At 34.8% G+C, this 24,375-nt stretch overlaps 1 protein-coding gene across 1 annotated transcript in view; it reads right to left on the bottom strand.

Moving 5' to 3' along the window:
• Window positions 1-939: 939 nt before the first annotated feature.
• The window catches only part of Sec24CD (COPII coat complex component secretory 24CD), a 63,203-nt gene continuing 39,767 nt past the window's right edge, over window positions 940-24,375 (bottom strand). Inside the window, exons 12-19 of the mRNA XM_081769662.1 lie at window positions 23,353-23,479; window positions 20,981-21,141; window positions 20,007-20,186; window positions 18,900-19,101; window positions 10,365-10,559; window positions 8,791-8,982; window positions 7,174-7,367; window positions 940-2,782 (exon numbers count right to left, since the gene is read on the bottom strand). Coding sequence (XP_081625788.1) covers window positions 2,642-2,782; window positions 7,174-7,367; window positions 8,791-8,982; window positions 10,365-10,559; window positions 18,900-19,101; window positions 20,007-20,186; window positions 20,981-21,141; window positions 23,353-23,479 — 1,392 coding nt within the window. The 3' untranslated portion in view covers window positions 940-2,641. The remainder of the gene's footprint in view (window positions 2,783-7,173; window positions 7,368-8,790; window positions 8,983-10,364; window positions 10,560-18,899; window positions 19,102-20,006; window positions 20,187-20,980; window positions 21,142-23,352; window positions 23,480-24,375) is intronic.

The raw sequence follows: 24,375 nt of genomic DNA, 5'->3' as shown, positions 1-24,375 counted from the left end.
AGCGTCTCTTATTCCTGTTCTCTAAGGTGTAGCTCTGGAGAGATTTTTTTGTAGAGAGGCTCCACGGCCCAGTGCAGCCGACCAGAGCAAGTTAATTAGGAGGCTCCAGGCCAATGAAGCCGGATAGGATGTTCTCAGCCCAACGCACCCAAGAAGGTAGGTGTACTCTACGGGCCGAAGCAGTTGACTAGAGCAAGTTTTAGTTACGTTAGGAGACTTCATGGCCCAATGCAACCGACCTGATTCGAAGTTAGGTATGGTCAATCTCGGAGCAGATGACGCTGAGGTGCTCACTGCTCTTCCCTTTAAGGCGGATCTTCGGGGTTTCTCGTGGAGTTTCGGCACTGGCGCTGTTGTAGATGACTCTGTCTTCGGTATCATGTGACAGCTGGTAGTGTGTAGTCTGAATCTTTGTTTACTAGCGTCACATGGTTGGGACATTACATATATATATTTAAGAAGTGATAAGTATATATATGATTCTAAACGACCACACAACAGTTAAATATTAGGTGAGGACAGACAAAGCATACCACAATCACAAATTGTGAAAATTCTTAAGTAGTGGTTAAATGTTTAGTTTTTAATTGTACAGTGTGCATGTTCAGGATACTTGGGGATATTTCTTCACTTAGGACCACAACAATGGTTTTCTGGTGATATCTAGCCTTTATTTCAATGCCTCGAGCTCACGGTCACAGAGAGGGCTGAAATTAAATATGGAGGTTAAATCTTAACAGAAATGACAGTACAAGGTCCAAAGTGTTCCTGATTCTGAATAATGGAACCTATAGCAAGCATTAGTAACTATACAATAACAACTCTGAAAAAGTCTCACGGAAAAATTAGCACTTCTATATCACAACACTTTAACAATCAACAAAAGGAGATAACGGTTATTTGAAGGTTGCTTCTTCTATGAAAAGAAAAGATCAAGTCTGCAAAGATATATACCAGGGTAACGTTTATTTTGCAACACTATGATACAAATACAAAAGATCTTTTATTGAAAATCATTCACACATATAACAGCAGCTCACATTTCTTGAACCCAGAAAAGGAATCAAAATCCGATTACACGAGAAATAATTGATATCTACGAATATAAAAGGATTGTTTACGCTCCTAAAACACTGATTCGTTTCTGACGTTTGTTATTTATAAAGAAGCCGTTAAAAACTAAATATACACAGGGTTATTTCTCAACACACAGGTATGTGTGTGTGTATGTTTAAATATTTGCAGCTCTGCAATATTCTCTAAATGTACAGAATAACATTGTGTTTTGCTTCCTTTTCTGAAGTTCGAAATATTCTTTCAGGCTTTACGTTCTCACGCATTCCGTTCAAATCAGTTGTTTCCGCTGTACACTGAAAACTACAATTCACAAATACACTATTAATCGATTTTTTTTTTCTTCCTTTGAATTCCGCGTTGTTAAGATTGTATCCTCATTTTTTCAAGTTGACGAAATACTATAAAACTGTTTCAGAAATATAGTCAAATTTCAATGATACAGAAATTATTTACGACAAATGAAGAAATATAGCACCGAAAATAAAGCTGATAAATTCATTTTGATAAAAAGAGTACAATCTATTGTGTACATTTGATTAGTGATACTTATAGACATTTTTTAGGACATATTTCTCTGCTAAATATATCGCGTATACATAACATTAAACTCGAATATTCATTTTAATAGGCATGCAAAAAAAAAGTAATAACATAGTATAGATATATATATATTGTCCCTCAGCATGTATTTACAGTTTTTATTTTTTTAGCCACAGTGTGGATAATTAAAAGATACAAACAAAGCTGTTACTTCATTACATAGATTCACTTCTTTTTTTACCCGAAAGAAATATAGAGTAACTTATAAAAAATGATTCCCAAACATCCACATACATACCACACTAATTCACATGATTCCATTTCTTGCATGTAATCTATGCAGGCACAAACATACAATTTTTCCACCCACGTTAGTTTCCATTTTGCTCTTTTATAGGGGGTCCAGTTTAGATTTCTTTTCACCTTTCGCGTATGTGAATATGGTTCTAAAAAAAATGTTAACACCAGGTCCATGCAGATACCTGCGCTGCAAATTAAGTTCCCACGTGTTACATATTATATACTCCGTACTGAAGTGATGATTTTAAACATGTCCTTAGTATAACATCAAGAAGAAATACCAAAGTGTTTTGAAACGTTGGCAATTAGCACAAGGCTGCTCATCAACACATTCTCGCACGTATACACATCCCTCACCAAGAAAAGTATTCCAGTATTTTTTATTTATTTACTTACTTACTTACTTACTTTAAAAGAGTTATACTAAGAGCAGGACCATTTCCCCCACTTTCAAATTTACAAAAGGAAAAAGAAAGAAAAAGAACAATAAAAAAAGTACGCTACTTGAGCACTGCTATACACAAGTCCTCTCTGGTGTGAATAATTTGTAACTCCAAGTGTACAATCCGTAATTGAGGGTTTAGTTGTAAGAAGAATATCCACTTCTTTTGTGAAGATTGCAGCACTTACATTGGTGAAATACGTTCTCGTGGCTTTTCAGTGATGACTCCTGTTGCCAGTTCTCATTAATATATCCATAAAAAGACGTAATGTCACTCCTTCCCTAGCTAAGTAGACTACGAATCTCTTTGTGCATATGACACAGAAAATCAACATACGAAGGGCTGCCGTCCATTCCGCGATCTTCTACTAGGAAATGCTTAAAAACAAGTTCTAACTTGTCTCGCTGGCGAACTAGCGTTAGCTGCAAAGAAATCAAGATAATAATTAATATATTACACACACAGTGCAATCTGCGCCAGATCCAAGTAAAACCAAATTCCACTTAGATTATACAGCACCAAAAGCAGATACAGAAATGAATATAAGAAAACACAGCATAAACTTAAAGTGTGCGTAATCGTAAAGTTAAATTCTCAAATAATTTGTCTGTTACATATATAATTTTAGAGCGAAAAATCTACCAACGTAATCCACACCAGAATTTTAATTTGACAATCACAGTAAATGCGGAAATTATTTCACCTCATCTATCAAGTCGTAAAACTTTTAGCAATCTATTACATACGATCACATAAAAGACAGCAATGGGAATAGCAACAGGTTGGGAAAAAGAAAATTGTATTCTCCTAGTTTTACGAATTGTAGATTCGGTTCTAAGTGAAAACTATCCACCCTGTATTGGTATTTTAAATTAAGGCTATTTTGTTTGGAACTCCTACAAGTTGGACAACGTATAGAAACAATGAAACAAGGTATCTCACACGCCAATTAAAGTTTATCAACATTATAATACGCCTCAGATTAAAGCTTTAGTTTAAGCGCGTTAATATCAATTAGTCATTAATCAAGTATGTCCATCGTATTTGACACAAATAGAAGAAATAAAATTTACTCTGAAATTTTACATAGAAATTCTCTTGCTTATTAGGATACAAAAATTTCCAACATGATTGTGTAGTAAAGATAGATAGTCTGCATACCGGTATAGAGTTACGATTATGACTATTATTATAAACATGTGGCGACTCTTACCAATACTAGCTTAACAAGAGTTGAATTCATTCCCTTTAATTTTATAAAAATTAACCATAAACTATCACCCAGCAACATAAAATAAACTAAGTTATAATTGCATAAAACTAAATTATTACAATTTGAATTTTCCTAGTTTAAGCCAATTAGCAAATTAATTTTATAAATTTAAATATTTAATAATTAATAAAATTTGGTAATAAGACAACATTTTACAAAAATAATTTGAAAATGAAATGAAATGAAATCTTTGAGTTTTACGTCCCACGGTTATGCCGGTTAGGCTAAAGGAGACGGTGATGGTGAGTAATGAATGAAATGGTGGAATGAATAAAGTGGGAGGAAACGGGAGAACCCCGAGAAAACCCACGCACACGGTGTTTGTCCATCACAAAGTTCACTTGGCGGGGACCCTTGGGATTGAACCCGGGACCCCAAGCACCAGAGGTGAACGCTCTACCACTGAGCCACCGCGGCCCCTAAATAATAATAATAATAATAATAATAATAATAATAATAATAATAATAATAATTTGAAAATCAGAGAACTGTTACACCTCATTATATCGGGAAATGTACCTACAACATTGAGACCGATATTCTTCGGTGCGTCGTTACTTGCCCTTAAGAAAAAAAGCGGAGGAATTCGGCCAATAGCCGTGGGCAATATTTGGAGACGATTGTCGGCCAAAATAATCTGCTACAAGATGCGCGAATCACTTATCGACATACTATATCCACACCAACTAGGAGTCTGTGTCCCATTTGGGGCGGAAGCAGCCGTACATGCAGCTCGCACATATTATTCTACTACGCACACCCAAGTGAAAGCATTTTTAAAAATCGATTTCAGAAATGCCTTCAATGAATTAAATCGAGATTCCATGTTGCTATCTGTTAAAAAGAATTTTCCAGCATATTTTTCGTACATCTCTCAATGCTATTCTCAACCAAGCAACCTATATATAGGAGATAACACTATTCTATCACAGCGAGGTGTTCAACAAGGTGATCCGTTAGGTCCAGCACTGTTTGCTATGACTCTCCAACCAATTGTTAATAACATAAACGCAGAGCTGAATGTCTGGTATTTGGATGATGGAACAATAGCTGGAAATACAGACGTAATACTACAAACATTAGACAACATTCGTACACACGCATCATCAATTGGCTTATCGCTAAATTGCTCCAAATGCGAAGTAGGATTCCTCGGTGCTACAGAAGAACAAATTAAGAACCTCTATGATATCTTTAATAAATCAGCACCTGGTATTCAGCTCCTTACACCAAGTAATGCAGAGCTTTTAGGTTCAGCTATCTCAACAGAGGCACGGAGCAAAATGTTACTAGACAAAACCTCCAAACTAGAATTTTTTATGTCACGACTTTCCAAGCTTTCAGCCCATTCTGCTTTTTATCTCTTAAGGGCTTCATTTGGAATGCCGAGATTATTTTATTTCCTCCGATGTTCTCCATCTTGGAAGGAAGATGCCCTATTGGAAAAGTATGACGATACTCTTAAAACTGGTCTGGAATCCATCCTCAATTGTTCTCTTAATAACAACTCGTGGATACAAGCTTCTTTACCAGTCAAAAATGGAGGCCTTGGAATCCGTCGCGCCACAGATATGGCTATTCCGTCTTTTTTAGCGTCTTTCTACGGTGCAAGTCAAATAGTTAGTTCACTTCTTCAATGGGATAACGACGAAATCACCAATCCAGATGTGATGGACTGCATAGCTAAATGGACAAATTTAGTTGGGTTAGACCCTCCGGCTCTCGAAAAACGTAACAATCAGTCGGCTTGGGACGAGCCCATCGTTAATTGCCATGCAGCTTCTTTATTGCAGACTACAAATAACATCGAAGATAAAGCCAGACTTTTAGCGGTCATGTCCCCAGAAAACGGAGCATGGCTTCAAGCTCTACCATCACCATCTCTGGGCCTACACCTATCCAATGAGAGCTTCCGAGTATCAGTTGCACTACGGTTGGGAGCAGATATATGTGAACCACACCACTGCCCCATTTGTAACACCTTTGTAGATAAAAAAGGATTACACGGTTTGTCGTGCAAAAGCAGCGCAGGCAGACACCCACGTCATTCAAGTGTAAATGATATAATATTAAGAGCATTAATATCAGCAGGGATCCCAGCAGTGAGGGAACCGATTGGATGCAGCCGATCTGACGGAAAAAGACCCGATGGTATGACATTAGTACCTTGGAAGAAAGGAAAGGCATTGATTTGGGACTTCACATGTTCAGACACCTATGCCCCCTCCAACCTACAATATGCCTCAGTACAAGCTGGACTCGTAGCTGCTCGAAGAGCGAAAGAAAAAAGGAATAAATATAGCAATCTACTCGATAACTATTGCTTTGTCGCAATAGCAATTGAGTCTAGCGGTTCTTGGGAAGAAGGAGGCCTCAAATTTATAAAAGAAATCGGCCACCGTCTATCAATTAAACCAGGAGATAATAGAGCAAAAAGTTTCCTGATTCAACGCATAAGCATAGCCATTCAACGTGGGAACGTGTCGGCTATAATGGGAACGTTACCCACTAGTAAAGAGCTAGAAGAAGTCTTTCTTCTGTAATTGCGGAGAAGGGAGGTTAGGAGAAAAAACAAACATCATTGGTGCATCAATTTATGTAGCAACCGAGCAAGGAGTATGAAGAGACAGCTCACAGTCCATAAGTTTATATATATATATATATATATATATATATATATATATATATAAAACAGCATGAATGCTGTACCGTACGTCAAGACAGTGACATAACATGACAGGTTGGAGCCTTTGAAAGCAGAAGATTTAGTAGTACCTGCCGAACATCATGGGAACAAAGTACCGAAGAATAGATATTTACTGTTTCATTTGAAATTTTCATTATAACAGTTTTTTTAATAATCATTGTTATTTTACAATTCTTATGTAATTACTTATGGTTGTATCTAATAACTTTTTATAAATAAACGATATAATAATTCAAGAATTTGAAAATTGATTTATTTGAATTAAAATATTGAGAACTTAATGCACTATAATATACGAACCTAAATACTGGACAAAGTACATAATTACCTAAGTTACAGAAATTCCATGAGCTATAGACTTTTTGTTTCCTGTTGCTCAGTAAAGAAAGGATGCTTTGAAAATCTAAATAACTACATATTGAAGACATTTCTTTAAAAATTATTAAAACTAATCTAATATTAATTCTTTAAAAAATCACTTCACATATCATCTTTCCGATCTAGTTTGTCAAACTGATTGATTTTTACACAAGACACTGAAAGGACGTCCAAACTAACTACTTTATAGTTGATTTTAACTGTACCGTAAACATTTGATACATTATCTTTCTAACAGTTACAAATACGTTCGTGAAAATTACTTCACCTTCTGTGGTCTACCTTCATGTCGTTTTACAGGATTCAATGACCATTATAAGCACTGAAACATTTTTATACCTATGGTAACTCCATTACAAAAGGTGAATTGTGTTTAAAATATTTTAAAAGTGTCTGTACAAGCACTTATAAACAGGAACATACAAGAATAAATCAAGAATATATATGGTACTTACCCTCATACACCTATGTCGTTCTTGTCTAATAGCTTCAATGAGATTTCGTATCCTAAGTGACATGGGGTTTTCAAGCTCTATCAGCGACGTTCTGTCTATATCAATCTGTGCAGCCGAATGAACACCAAATACATTTTGAACCCATTCCATGCCTACATTCAGTCCTATCCACAAGAACATGTGGATACCATTTTCTGGAAAAGAATACAACACATACATTACATCTAAGGATTTATCTCGTAGAAAATAAAACGTTCAAAAATGAATTTTACGATTGTAATTCTCTTATTTCTGGTTATAATTTTAGTCTATTCGAATTTAAAAGAGCAATTGAAGAATATTCATAGCGATTTCAAGGTGTTTCCGGTTCCAACGCGGATGCCATCATTATCTTCCACCTTCTCATAAGCAGACTTAACTTTATGGAAATGTTCAATATGTTATATTGTACGAAAGAACAAAGAATAAAACATAACTAAAAAGCATAAAGAATATTTCTGGTAAGGTTTCCATATTTGATTAGTACAATAGAAACAGAGGGAGAAATAGCTGAAATTTAACATTAATTTTTAGTACTAAGCCTATATGAAACTTGGATCTACAGTAGTGGACGGTGGACCTCGAATCAAACCAAACTACTTTCTTCCGCACCACAGGTTAAAGCGTTAACCATTCCGCTACGAGAGGGTTCAATAGGAAAATACATTTTATCAAGGAAGCATTTTCTATCTAGGCAGCGTAGTTGTTCAACGTATCTTGCAGAAGCCAGCCAATTTAAATACGAATTTAATGCACTCTATCACGCGTATTCAGAAACAACATTCGTGGTTGTGCACGCACACACACACACACACACACACACACACGTATTTAACGAAGTCAAACTGTGTATAACAAAAATATAACATCGTTTTTAGAATCTGAATATTAAGAATTTTCTAGCTGTAGATTATAGGAGACGAATGATTAATGAAAGTGGATAAAATAATGTGGAAGGAAATGGAAGAACCTCGAGAAAACCCACGGACACCATATCCATACAGGTTGATTTTCATAAAAACATGACGCGCATTTCCCTTTAGGCTTCAGAATTATTTCTAGTCGTTGGGACTGAAACCAATCAAGGGCAACATGGTGAAATGTCCCTATTACCACTACTAAAAACCGCTCCCTACTGTACACAGCGCTATTAGTTATCAGGGTGTCTACTAAAGTACAAAAATGAAATTTCGAGACGTTTTCGTGGCCTTTTCTTTACCAAACCATAAAATTTCCTAACATTCTCAAGAGCGAATTTGAGTGCAAATTAGGCCGAATTTTCATGCATGCGATAGAAGAATGCTTTGCTTGCGATTTAGTAGCGTCTAAAGATCATCATAAAGACAGTTTTGGTGGTGAATTTTGACGTTTTATAGAACAAAATTTTCCAGTTTGTGCTTATATTTGTACAGATAAAAAAATTCGTGACCCATAAGCTAAATTTCGTGACTTTTTCTTGACTTTCATGACCGTTTTCTGATTTCGTGACTTTTTCATGACTTTCGTGACCGATAGACACCCTGGTTATTAATCATTACAGGATATGCAACTTTGAACAGAAGAACTAACTGATCTTACCTAAGAGATAGACTCCATCATCTCGTAGTTTGTCTGCTGAACATCTAATTGGAGATGGGATTTCATCTGTATCCGTTCCGATGTCATGAAGAGGTATAAGCCTTGGATAAAAGTAGACAACTGAAGATGGTACGTCCATCGTTAATACAGCTTGCATCTGGAACGCCCGGTCATCGATAGACATATCTGAACCTAGAAGTCGTGAATTATGATTTGGATGGATTAGTTAAAACCATTTTAGAATAAAGTAAAAATTCAGGCATCACTATCACCAACCCAAACTACAATCTATTACAAGTATCCTTAAAAAAATAATGGACTTTTTTTTTTTTTTTTTTAAACAGAACAAACCGAATATTCAGTTAATGAAGAGCAAATATGGTTCTCATATATTTATTTACTTGTATGTGTCCTGTCCATATTCTACAAAATAATGAAGACTGAACCTTCCAATAGAAACTGGGACCACAAGCCCAACGATGATTTCGCCTAATCATTTTACACTTCAAATTCAAGGATTCTATTTCATCACTTTTTCTCCCTCCCCCCCTCAAATATGTTAAATTATTTATGATGCACACATCGAAACTCTACCTACCAATGATCAGAAAAGCAGACAAGCAAATACCGGGACTTCATTAATCACAATGAACAAGAAAACCCTTTACTTTCCAATACTGCACAAAAGTTTCTGTAGCAGTCGAATTAGTGAACTTGTATATAGTTCAATGAGTTGAGTTGATTTTGAGTTTAACGTCCCTTTCAGCAGCGAGGCCATATGAGACGGGACCTACTGATTAACGTGGAATCCGAACCTGAGCTCCCGCCGGGAGTCGAACCCGGGTCTCCTACGCCAAAGGCGCGTACGGTATCTAGTTCAATGTTACTAGGAACACTATTATTTTGATGAACAAAGATAGCAGTCATCTTATATTCAGTGCATAATGTTTTATATAGTTATCTCAATTCAATAGCTTACCAACCTTTTAATTTTCACTTTAATTGATGCAGATATACTTTTCCAACATATCATACCAGAAGAAGAATATAGAATACGTAGCAGTTCAAGAAAATAATCTCGGAGTAATAGCATGTTCGACGAAGTTGACAGAAACAAAGTGAATAAAATGTCGCAGCTTTTTCACACCACTCAAGTAAATAAATTTTGAGTTTTAATAGAAAATAGAGCATTGAAATGCATACCTTAACAATTTTAACTGTTTATGATTTACTTGACAAAGATGAAGTTTACAACTCCTCTTTCATTTTTAACGTAAATTTTCAATTCTTGAGCTTAAGAACTTCACAGATCAACAGAATGAATTCTAACTTACGTTTTGCAATACGTTTAACAATCAAATTTGTCTTTGGTTCTAATAGAAGTTTTTCTAGGTACTACAAAATCTCAGAGAGAGACTGCATACGAAAAAAGCAAACAAAACATTTAGTTAAAGCAAACGAACTCCCCCTGTAATAAATTGTAATGATTTCGAAAGATACAATATCTTCAATATTTTTCACCAGTGAAAACTTTTAAAAGAACATTTGAACAGAAAGGAAGAAAAAAATCTTACCTCCTGAAATGGCATCACTTTTCATTATACAATTGATATAAAGTGGAAGAAGTTTCATACATTCTGGAAGTATTAACTGACCAGCGGACGACGGACTTGCACAGTTTTTACGGTAGCATGCCAACATCTGAGCACATCTTGCTACAAGTCCTTCTTTCACAGATTTGGGATTACTCTCAAGAAGCCTGAAAACTCCTGAAATAGAAATAAATAAGAAGCCATAGAATCACGCATGAAAGTTTCTCCTACGAAGTAAGAAATATAACTTTAAATAACTGTAATAACTTTATCACTTATTAAAGAGAAATCTATTAAAGAGAAATAGATAGCAAAGCATATTAAAGAGAAATAGATTGAAATGATAAAGAAATTCAAGAAATTCCAGTGCAAACTAAAAGCATATTTTGAAACTAACTAATCAATTAGTACTTTTTGTAGTCAACGCTTTTCTTGGGACTTGTGTTAAGTAGAACAATATTTGTTTTCTTTGATTTGCAATATTAACAGCATCATGACACACATGAGAAATCAAATTTTCCATGCAACACGATACATATGGAAATCAACTTTTATTAATTACGTAACTTAAATATTAGTTAACACGATATAATGTGAGTACCAATTAAAACTAGAAAGAACCAAAAGCAACGGACGGGTGAATGAGAATTATAGACACAAAATTAATTTACGTTAGTAGTAATTAGTAGAAAACACTTCACAGGAAAGGTTCAATGTTTATAACAAACATCAGAAGGCTCAGTGGTAGAGCGCTAAACCCGAGGTCCCTGGCCATGTGAATATTTAATATGGTGTCCGTGGGTTTTCTCGAGGTTCTACCGTTTCCTTCCACATTTGCATTCTCTCAATTATTTCCAAATCATTCACTTTCATTAATCATCCATTTCCTTTAGCCTAAAGGGCATAACCGTAGGATGTTAAATTAGGAATTTCATTTCATTTCAAACTGAAACATTTTACTTAAGAATCTATGAAATGTTGATGAAAGAAAGTGCCTAAGATTTCCAGCTCCCATTATCTACAACAAAATGAAAATGTAACGTTTTCACGATAATACCATTTAAAATATATATATTATTCTGTTTAATCCAATTTCCTTTTTAGACATAACTCGCATAAATCTTGTTAAAAGTGTCAAGCGTCAATCGTTTTTGGTCTTCGAATGAACGACAAATACACGTTTCCCACTTGTTATACAACAAAAATCTCGTTAATAATTTTAACGGTACGGAAGTATTGCAACAACATTACAACAGGAGTACGGTACGTTCATTGTATGAGTAATGAAATAAGTTTGTAGCGTACCATGTAATTGTTGCGATCTGGAGTGGAGGTCCGACAGCTAACCAAGATGTATATCCTGTCTTCTACCTCAGTCCTACCGGTTTCATGCAATCGATTAATCATCCCATGAATACATTTCATCTCCATCCATCTCTCTACTAAAGCCGGATGTGAGAAATTCACTTCAACTTCCGGTTTCGATACTCGATACTAAGTAGAACAAAAATAATAAACGATAGCGAGAAGCTGTTTCCTGGAATCGATTTAGCGCTCTGAGAATAGGTACCATTTTCTCTCAACTTTCTATTCAAACCGGAAGTGGCAGAAAGGCAGCGCCCTTTCATTTTTGAATGCCAGAAGTAATACAAGCCATATTTAGATCTGATTGAATTATCCTAATAACCTGGCAAAAACTACTTCCGGTTTTAACACTGATTGCAGAGTAGCGGTTTTGTGCAAACAACTAAGCATCCCAACAATGTATACCATATCAACGCTAATCTCTCTACTAAAACCAGATCTATTACTACTTCCGATTTCAATATTAACTGAAAAAAATAACACTCCATATAAGCCAAACACCCGCACGTGGTGTATATGTGACACTATTACGTGTTATTCTTTCAGCACAAGTATGAATTGGAACTGGTATATTTACTTATTTCTGTTCTTTTTTTGAAATGCAGTTAATATACGAAGATACAGATCATAATACAAAAAATCAGAACTAAGATTTTTTTGTTTTAATTCTGAACATAGCTTGTTTGGAGTTTACCCCCTATTTAGTACTGAGGCTATACGAAAAATGAGCCTACAGCTCTCAGAAATCTCGGGATCGAACCATTAGAGGTCAAACTCGACTACGCACAGAAAACAGACATGCTAATCACTGTGCTACTGGGAAGTCTTCACGAAGAACATTGTGATTAGGGGAATAGTAAGTAAGGTTTCAAATCTTAAACTATCAGCCACTGGGAAGTTTGACACAGCTAACAGTTTTTTATACTTAAAAGTGTTCTCACAAAAAAACGCACACATTAAAATCCTGAAACACAAGCACATTTCATGCAAGTAAAGGGGTAATTATAATAAAAGAACTGTTAGTAACTATAAAAAGAGTAACTTAGTATACAGTCACGTTCAAAAAACACGAACAGTATACTTAACAATCGATATATCTAAGTGCACTAAACACTTAGAATAGATTCTGCTGACAAGAGCACTGAATTCGTAAAAAAGAAAAAAAACAAAAGTACACCCGCTACCTTTATGTACGTTTATAACTTTAGAATTGAATTTAAATAGTTTTCTTAACGCAAATAAACCATTTTCTTCGGAAATACCATGCCTGTAAACGTTCTTGATTCTGTAAGAAATTCTCTGCTACAATAAAGGTAGTCGACGAAGCGAAATAAAGTCTTAGGAAGACTGAAAGAATGTAAACTGAGGATTTACATTACAATAGGAATAGATTTGTAGCCTAGATCCTGGCAAAGAAAATACACTATGCGAGGATAATGTAAAGTTTATGATATTTCGGATAAATTATAAAAGCTACATTCAAGAGAAGGAAAGGGAAGACAACCAGGATAGATAATATATCAATCGAGTTTATTTAACAATATAGGGGAAAGAGACCAAAAATTGTTCTGATCGTGTAGTGAAACATATGCGAAACCAAAAGGTGAAAAAAATTTTTGAAGACGGCGACAGCATCGTTGGCTAAGAAATAGATTTTGGAAAAATGTAAGAACTACAAAACTATTAGTCTCTTACCATGTGCAGCAAAACTCATGCTTCGAATACTGAACAAAAGACTATATGGAAGAACGAATAAAGAAGTTGAGAAACAATTTAGAAAGAGTGAAAAAGTGGCCTGACTGGACCGGGACTCGAACCCGGGATCTCTGGCGTACCGTGCCGATGCGTTAATCAGTAAGTTTAAGTTGTTTAATTCGCACCTACAGAGGATTGTGGTGTGTAAAATAAATCGGTTGTTTTCTCCTTTCATTAATATATAAGCTGAGAAACAGTTTGTCTTTAAGAGGGACATGAATAAAAAGAGATGATATTGGCCTATTAGAGTAACCGGTGAAAGGTTTATAGAAAACTAAAAGGAACTGCATATAGTGTTTACAGATTTGAGAGATTTTTTACCAAGTAAATTAGGAGCTGTTAGTGCTAGCTCTAAAAGAAAATTAGGTTGGAATGGAAGGATCGAAGACTCATTAGAAACATATATAAAAACCAACAAAAAAGTGTTATGGGAAGAAGTGACAAGGAGAGTGCAAATAGAAGAGGTGTCTGGGAATGCTGTTGCCCCACCAACGTTATTTAACATCTGTCTAGAAGAGTTCACGTACGGAAGACGGCGATTACGAGCATCTGGAATCAAAGTAACCGCTAGGAAGATGAAAACAATGGTGATTGGAACGAAGTGATCTATATCAATTACAGAATAATAGGGGGCGGGGAGCAGCAAATGTGACTAGTTCTCGGTACCTAGACCTATTGTTAATGAAGTTACAATGTGTGAACAAGAAATAAAAGAACGGGTGGAATACAGAAAATATAATTTAGACCAAGAAAGTCTGTTCTGTGGGTCCTTGAATCAAGAGTACGAAAAATATTATATATATACTCGATCTGTATATATATATATATATATATATATATATATATATATATATATATATACTACAGATCGAGTGTTTCCTGGTGGTGTATCATATTTTACGGGACAGAAACCTTAACATGACGCAAAAGCAACGTAAAACGATCGAAAAGTGGGTGCAGAGAAAATTAGCTGAGTTGTATAGAAAACCAATGAAGAAACATAAATACTGATCTATGATGTCAATACCTATGTGCTCCTATGATATCTATTTTCCCTTCCAAATTTTCATCAATAGTTTAGGCAAAATAATTGACTGCCTTTCATCGGGGTAATTTTTTTTGCTTTTATTGTGACAGATGTTCAGTCACACACTAGAATATGTATTTCAATGGCAAAGAATCAAATATTAGAATCTATGTATTTCAGTATTCAAACTAATAATGGAGACTTCGTATCGAAACTATCTTTCATAAGTGCTTCTAGTACTAAATAATTTATAAACGATTTATAAATTAAAAGTGTGCTGTTTAAGTCCATATCAATTTATAATCTCCTTACAGGAAAACAGATTACGGGCATAATATTCGTTAAAAATCTGCTTTTCCTTCATTCACACCACCACATTACAAAAAATATTGAAGTATACACTCTGGTATATTATTTTTTATCGCAATTTGGGTGGAAAACCATACCGACGAAAGGCAATCAATTATTTTGATTGAAATACCGATGAGAATTTGAAAGAAAAATATCGACATCATAAAAAGACATCCAGGTTAGTCTGTCATGTGCTCTTTACGTTCAATTGTAATGAAGAAAAAAAAGAAAACTATTTTAGATGTAATTAAAAGAAACTGGACGGGACATTGGCTGAGAAGAAAGTATGTCTTGAAGGGCGTGATACAAGGTATGGGGGACAAAAGAGGGCGAGAAATGATCTTACAATTTATGGGTAGTATTGAAAAGAATAATTGCAACGTCAAGACCTTAAGACTGTTATGCATGGAAGCATCTCTGTTTTACGCGGCTGTGTGTGATGATTGAAATTTCTTCCTGTGATGTACATTTACTCGAAGCTGTCACACAATTTGCCAATCATTTTCCCCCAATCATTATTATGGAATCTTTATAATAAATATTGGTAAAAGGAACAAATCTGTATTATGTATTATTCTTCATTCAGTTTAATTTTCAACTAAGTAGTTGCAGCACATGGGTACCTGGATATATATATTATATATATGTACACTCATGTCCAAAATGATTGTCGCATATCTATAACTGTCTTCTTGTAAAAATATAGTTTGATAATGATTTTGCAGGGTACTTTTAATACTGATACTACGTGTATAATCGGAAAATGTGCATTTGTGGTAAATTTCACACAAAAATAATTATAAATACGAAAATTAGAATGAGTAAAACACAATGTTGCTAAATGTACAATAAATTTTTATTTTCGTTTTATTGTTCTTATGTACTGCTCTTTTGACATGGCTTTGCTGATTATACACATACTAACATTGTAAGAAATACCGGGCGAATTCGTTATCAAACTATATTCCTACAACAACACATTTATAGACATGCGACAATAATTTTGGACATGAGTGTACATACCAAGTACCCATGTGAAAGAAGTTTATCTGCAACTTTGCTCGGAAACGTCTAATTACGGAGATGGGCCAATTTATGGTAATTAGTGGAATTAGTTGTAGGGTGGCTACACTAAATAAAACAACCAACGAACTTCACATCTGTGTTAAGGACCTCAATGCAAGGAAAAAAAAGTTTTTGCGACTTCGGTTGAAAACGCCTAGTTACAGTGATAGGGCTAATTTAAGATAACCACCACACGACCGATTCTAATTGACTAGAATTGGCCCAATCTCCGTAATTAAGCGTTTTCGACCAAGATAAACTTGTTTTCTTGTACTGAGGTCCTGAATATGCATGAGAAGTGTGTCAATTGTTTCATTCAGTGTACTCACCCTATTACCAATTCTATTAATACCTTAAGTGAGTCTCATCTCAGTAATTAGGTGTCTCCGATCAAAGTCACAGATAAAAACTTTTTCCTTGTACTGAAGTCCTGAACACGACCATACAGTACAGTTCGTCTTTTTTTTTTTTTTTTCTGGAACATCTCATACATTTTCTCTAATAACTAAAAACTAACTAAAAATTAGAAAAAAGAAATATTCTGCAGAACACGAACATATCTATTATTGATAATCGTTTCTTCGATCCACTGTAGACTGGAGTGCAAATTGCAGGACTGGTCGATGTATATTGTGTGGTATCATCTGTTTTTTAATTTTTTTCTGGATTGTTTATTATGTTTACAATCAATCAATTTATTCCTTTACTCATACATTTTCACTTATCAATCATTTTACCTGTATTATACAATTTTTCTCTTGAATCCAGTGTTTATAGTGTTAATGCTATTCAAGAGAGAGTTAGTTTCCGAGACCGTTTGGCTTCGAGAAGAAATGTTTATTCTTGACCGCTGAATGTTGACTGATTTTCCTAGACAAAATTAAATTCTTCACGTTCTAAGTCAGTGACTGCTAATTTGAAAAAAAATGCACCTATCTTGCTTCCCGAGCATAAGAATCATAACATACTATTTCAGGACTTCTCTAATCCCTTTGTCAATACATCTGCTGCTACTACTACACTGTTCACTAAAACACTGTTATAGGTTCTGTATCATTGTTAGTGACAGTACGTTTTACTTTTGACATTTCATTATGTTCCAGATGTGGAATATATTTCCAGCTTATAATTAATTACTTTCCATGTGATCTAGTGGTTAGATCATTAGCCAAAATAATTTTCACACAAAGTATAGATTGAAATAACTATTTCTTTTCCCTCTTTACAAAGGTTTTAGATTGGGGCAGGGTTTTTACAGAACTTACGTAGCAATGTTTAAGGATTTAGGATTTAGATTTCTGGGCTTTCGGCATCTATGGACATGTTAGGTTCGAGGGATGACATCCCTCGGTGAGCACACTATCCGAGGAAAAAGAAGGAAGAGGCCTGGGACCTATACGTTAGGTACCACCCTGGCATTTGCCTGATATAAATGAGGAAAACCCATGAAAGCCTCATTCAGGATGGCTGGCCTGAAAACGCTTTTCACACCTTTACGACCGAGTGCCCCACCGGAAATCGCAGCAATGTTTAAGTCAACAGCGTAGTAGCAGAAGAAAGTCCTGAAACAGTATTTGTTATGACTCTCATATACGGGATGCAAAAGTACGAGCTATTATTTATACACATATAAGTTTCCATAACTAATATTCTGTGACAACTTATTTATTATAAATTTGCAAGCAACATAAATTTGGTAACAATAACATGGTATGGGATAGGTAGGCGTGAAAATAACATAATATTTAACCTCACCACGTGACGCCAAAGGCCTGTCCAATTTTGCCACAGCTACAAAAATAAACAAAATCAAATACTACCTCCAGAATCGTTGATTTTTTTTTTTTTTTTTTTTTTTTTACATTTGTCAGACAAAGCAAAAATAAAGAACTATAATAATAACAATAATAGCATATATACATATACACAAGCTAAAAGTGTCTGTGGATAGACAATACGTACGGCACTAGCTTTGTGCTGTCACCTTATATACTTGAAAATGCTTTCTAATGCATTATATACTAAAACGAAAAACTTATTTGGGTTAGTTGTTCTGATTTGTGGCACTTAACCTTATAATTTGAACAAAGAAAAAAAGTCTTTTATTTTCACCAACTTATTACGTTGGATTCATGAAAAATTTATGCTTTTCAAACGTAGTAATGGGTAAAATTATTATGTAGGTGCATGAGAAAATGATTCAAATTAACAAAGAATTGGTTACTTACCAATAAATCCTCCCACATGGAAACTAGAAACTCTTCATACGTTTCGAATAGCAAGCAAGTTCCGTAAGGTTACAGTGGTAAGGTTACAAGAATAATAATGGTTGAGAAAAAAACAAAAGTGCAGAGAAAGGAATACATACCACAAAATGAATAAATATAACAAAGAATACTAAAATACCATGAGTAGAGCACAGTACGAAAAAAATGAGCTCAGTTGAAGAAAGTGCGACGACGTGAAAGACGTTAACATAAACATCGCGGTCAACTCAGCTTATTTCTTTAAAATACCATTTGTGCTCTGCTCATAGTATTTTAGCATCCTTTATATTATATTTATTCATTCTGTAGTATGTATTACTTTCTCTACACCTTTCTTTCTCTCAACCATTATTATCCTTGATACTTTACCACTGAAGACGGAACCAGCTTGCTGTTCCAAAACGTATGACGAGTTTCCTAGTTTCCCCACGGGAGAATTCGTTGGTAAGTATCTATCCTTTGTAGTAATGGATACTTTAATTTTTTTCTACTTCGTGAAACATTTTGTTATTGGTATTATTAAAAAAATAACAATAGTATACACCATTCTTCCAAATGTTTTGATTTCTCTAGTTAAAAGAAAGGCTAAAACTAAAGATGATATTATACTAATGAACTAAATTATTTACTCTACAGCTTGATCCATTTACACTAATGTAGTGGGAAAAAAAAGAAAAAAGATCGTACCTTGTTTAGAGAAGAAATTAATTATTGTGTCCAGATCACAACTTCTATATAAATCTGCCATTTGCATACAAGTCTTTAGAGACAAATTCAAAATACGTAACCGCCTCTGTCCACCACACGATGTATACAGAAGAGCAACTTGAACATATACTCCATCTTCTTCAGTCAGCTTGTCATCGTGTTTGATTTCCACGGCAACAGCCTACGGAAAAAAAAAAAATGTATTTATGACAACAAGAAAAAAAAGAAGACACAAGTTATGAGGTAATTGTAACAACTTAATTGGAACTGTAAAATGAATTCTTCCACTTGAAGCATCTGGTGAAAATGACAATCCCTGCACCCTGCATACAACTTCGGAGTATTCTTCGCGCCATTCTCGGTGCATAAAAAGAAAATGTGCTGCTACACAAATGCATGATATATGAATTTCCCTCCTTATTCATCCTGGACGTGATTGAGATGGAATCCACTTAGAAAGTATTAGTAAATTATTCTTCTTTTCCAGATATGTGTATGGCCAAAAACGTCATATGTGAGTGCCTTATTTTTTAACTTACAGATGTAGTACATATCAAAAGGTTTTTGGTCAAAAAAATATACGGAAAACACAAGAAATATTTACTAACACTTTCTAAATTTATCTCTTTTCAATTGGTCTATAAAACGGGGAATGAAATTATGTGATTAACGTAGCAGCAAATTTTATTTCGATGTATCAAGGATGGAGCAAGGAATGCTCCGAAACTGTAAGTAAGAATTTGCTTTCAGTGAATGTTTCAGCCAGAATTCTTTCCACGGTTTAATAGAATGCATTACACAGTAGCTAATAGGAAGGTCATTCTTACATGAGAAGAATGGATTGTTTTTATTGTCTCTATGTTATCATTTCACCAATTACTTTATGATGGTTCATTTATATTTCTTATTGTTATTTATCCCTCTAGGGCAGAGACGGTAAAATAAAACGAAGTTAGATTCCCAATCAATTGCAACTTTACTTTTCTACATATCCTCAAATTCACATCTATAGAAAAATGACATACATATACCTATCGTACGGAGATTTTGAATATGGCAATAACGTATTGTAAGACACCAACTTACCTTATCGCAGTCTATGCTAGCAAGCTCCATATCTGTGGTATTTGACATGAAGAAATTTCCATAAAAATCTGTGGCACGAACACCAGTTGAAGTTCTTACTCTCATTACGGCATCGAATGCAATTGGTCTACTAACGTCTCGCTTAATATCTGTGATTAACCTCTGACCATCAAGATCAGCCTGGAATGATATTTTAATACACATTTTAATAAGTAAAAGAAGCTAAGTTGTAGTAATATATTATAACATTTTTGTATATAAGATTACTAAATATTAAATAAAAGTACGCAGGAAACATCTACGTAGTTGCTTTGAGTAAAAACTTTTCACATGTTTCAGTGAATTTCGGAACAATGAAATACAGAATAGTTTTCATAGGAGGAATAATACTTTCCCCACAAACAACGCACAATTGTTCTCTACATACACACACTACAAATTCTCATTAAACTGACATCAAAGGTAATGGTAAGACAACCATTACTATACCTGGTTAAATGACAGTACTATAGCCTTCAATGATGGAAAGTTTTTAGTGTTATCAAAAATTCTGCTACGAATATATATTTTTATTTCTCTTCTACTTAAAAATCCCTCGGCTGTGGCGGATGTACACCAAAAATACTTTGTATTGAACAAAAAGCTAATGCTTCTAGAACAAGACAACGCAAAGCTTAATACCCCTCCCTCGAACGACCCGGAGTATACTGCAGGAACTTGAACTGATGTCATACGAATTATGTAGGAATTTATTTCAGTGGAATTATCTGCATGTGGGATGGATTCATACAAGTCTACTTTTTAATTTTGATCTGAATTTCTTTTTCTTCCTTATTCTTGAAAAGCCCGAAGACAAACCCGACTAGAAACGTCGTTGTGGAATGAAGAAACACGAGTCGCTAAGTGAGAAGATAATTTTGCATTTCATAGTTTATTTTGGATTTTAAACTGTGCTTATGGTGCTTATGCCTTACCTGAAAATATGTGTATTTATAAACCTCTCCTCCTGTTAATCTGCATACTTGGCCTATCGTTGCTATATCGATGTAAGAATTATTGAATACAAACAAGTCGACACTACATCCTGCAGCAACACAATCTTGTCCGAGATTGTTGTAGAAATTGGTTTGTGGAGCTGCAAGGAAAATATGGAAGTTTAACATTTGACTATTTTCAGATATTCTAATACTATAACATATTTATTACATCGTAAATAGTCGGAATTGAGAAACAGGTATTCTCTACTGAGTTCCATAATATTTTCCGATCATCATTATTTATTGCATCTTTCTATTACAGTAAATCCATAAACTTCAATCAATGGACTTCGTATTTCACGGGCAGAGTTTGACATGAAATGTAGGCTTATATGAACATTTCAGGGAGTTTAACTTCTTGCTTATTCAAAAACAACATTCAACGAGAACGCAACTGAAGCTTGAGGATTTAGTTCATCTTTCTAGTAACAACTGTAAGGAGTTAGATTTCAAACTATGCTACTCGTAAGTATCAGAAGTCTTATAGAACGATTATGTTTGTTGACAGGTATCAGTGCAAACACGGTAACAGGTATCGAGAAGCAGTCTCAAGAGAAGATATCACCTTCATCTACTCTCTATTAAAATCGGAAGTGTTAGAAACTAACAACTACTTCCGGTTTCTAAATTTATTTCCATATAGCAAAAACCGGTAAGAGAGAGAAACTAAATACTTCAGGTTTCAACGTTAATCGCCATGGACCAAAAAAGGGTAATAGTGAGAAGATCTTTGGGAATTGATTCAGCCTTAAAATAGTTCCTAGTTTCAACATTAATCGTCACAGACCGAAAACGGTAAGAGAGAGAACCAATCCCAGTTTCAACGTTGATTGGCATAGAACAAAAACAGCAATACATAGAGCGAAAGAGAGAGGGGTTTCTTGAATCGATTCGACATCTTAAGGACCAAAGTCATTACAATATAATTCTACTTGCATCTCTCGACTAAAATCGGAAGTGACAAACGTACTATACTTCCGGTTTCAATATTAATTTTCATAGTGCCAAAGCGGAAGAGAGGGAGAAATAATTTTATTTATGACTTCAATGTCCAAAAAATAAATTTCAGTTCGAACATATCGCTCTACTTAAACCGGAAATGGTGGAACTATACGGTTTTCGGTTTCAACACTAATCCCCATACTCAAAAAACGGTAAGAAATAACGATAAGCAGTTTATTTATATGATTTAGTACCGTAAGAATATGTTTAATCTCCAGCTTTTATTTTTCTTTACAACCGAAAGTGGTTCAAAATCTGCTGGTACTAGAGGTTCTAACATTGATTCCTACTGAGTGAAAAATGGCAATAGGAGGATATACAAAGTTTCGGCTGATTACGAATTCGAATAAGAGATCTTGAGCTCAGCTTTATTCTTTCACTGAAACCGAAAATAGAAAGAGCTGGTCCAACTTCCGGTTTCAATACTAATTCCTACCTAGTAATAATTGTAAGAGATAATGAGAAACTTCTGTGATATAGATTCAGCTTCCGATGAGGTTCCATCTTTCACAAATTTCCTCTATTGCAGCTGGAAGTTCTAGATCTACTACTTCCTGTTTCAATATTGAATTCACACAGTTTCGAAGCTTATCATAGTTTCAAAATGTGAAGCAGGATGCATTTCTTTTGTTACTAATATGGTATATAGATTTAATATTTTACTTTTACATTATACAGCGAAGTTTAAAGTGTAATATTCAATTATTCATAACATAACTCGCGATTTAACGGACTTCAGAATTCAGACACCGCTGGCCCCAATTACCGATTAAATCGATGATGTACTGTACATTACTTTTTACCTTTCCACCTATGCACGAAAAAGAGAAAATCCATATGGCTTAACTCCACACCCACCTCTATCAATACCGAAATCATGAACCATTAGGTGTTATGCGAATAACCTAACTGATAAGATAAAAATTTAGCGAAAATCAGCATAACTGATTTCGATGGAAACTTAAGACAGTCCTGTTACTAATTTCGCAATATTCATAACACACATTATAGTGAGGGAAAAACGTTAATGGTATGTCTCGAAACAATATCTGTTGTTTCTTACTCTATTTCGTCCTACCTTTCTTTCTTCTTCGTGAACCTTTAGTACGGTGATTATTCGTTCCGGATAATTTTATTTAGCCAGACTCGATTCAATTCAAGATTCAACGGTGATTCATTTAATAAACACTCTGGCAAAGAGTTATTTGCATGAGCTCTCTCAGAACAAAATTTTTAAGATAAGCCATTGACAATTCTTAAGCAAATGCTGAAGCAAGAATAAAAATTAGAAAACTGATTATAGTTACCTAAAACTGATTTTTCCTTCTCTGTACCAAGAACTTTGCGATCATCTCTATTTTTCAATTTTCCTGGTGCTTCTGCAACGGGTAAGGACGAATGAAACACAAGAAGCTTACCAGCACATTCTGAGGCCTAAAGACAAAGCAAAAGAAAGAAGAAAAAATGATCAGCTCTTTTATAACTCATAAAATACAGGGTGCGGTAAATAAATCTAACGATATTTCACTTAAAAAAAACTTGTTGCAAGGGAGTGAAAATAATGTATGTTGTGCTACAGCTGTACGAAGTTTAAGAAAGCAGAAGTGTAGGCATTTGTACCCAAGTGTGTCACTGAATACAAGTGTTCCTTTTTTAAATCATGTCTGCGAGGTGGTCGCAGTTGCTGCGAACACATTTCTGAAGACAGTCTCGAAAGTTGATGCATAACCCTACATAGAATTGCCTGAGTAATCCCAGTTACTGTGTTTTTGATGGCTCCCATGAACGTGAGGATGTCTCTCGGACGGGTCTTGGAAACCACTTTTCAGTTAACCTCAGCGGAAAAGAAATTCACGTGCGTTCAAACCGGGGCATCTTGAAGACTATGCAATGTCTCCTCGATATGTGATCACCTTACTAAGAAATATGTCCCGAAGGGTCATGGATTGAATAGACGTGTCTGAAAATCGTAACCACGTCGACGCAACTTAAGTTCGAGAAACGTAATTAACATATTAGTGTATCGCTCAGAATTCAGTCAGGGATTACCCAAATCGTCTTGAAAAAGACAAGACCAGTAACACGAAACAAACACCACCACAGAATAACCTTTGGACTATGTGGTGCAGTTTTCATGCAATTGGCAAGGATTTTCTTCTGTCCAGGCCTGTAGCTTTGTGTACTGCTGTAATTATGCAGAAAAAAATGCTTCGTCTATCACAAAAAGATAACTGGCACAACTATTATTAAATGTATACAAAGGTTTCTGCTGCGCACCTTGTCAGCAGCACTTAAAATTTGCACATCAACATCAAATTTGTAAGGATGTA

This window comes from Thermobia domestica, chromosome 1 (genome assembly GCF_964235325.1).
Source record: "Thermobia domestica chromosome 1, izTheDome1.hap1.1, whole genome shotgun sequence".
Taxonomy (NCBI): domain Eukaryota; kingdom Metazoa; phylum Arthropoda; class Insecta; order Zygentoma; family Lepismatidae; genus Thermobia; species Thermobia domestica.
Note: the sequence above shows the minus strand (reverse complement) of the source record. Positions and strands in the feature narration are given on the sequence as shown.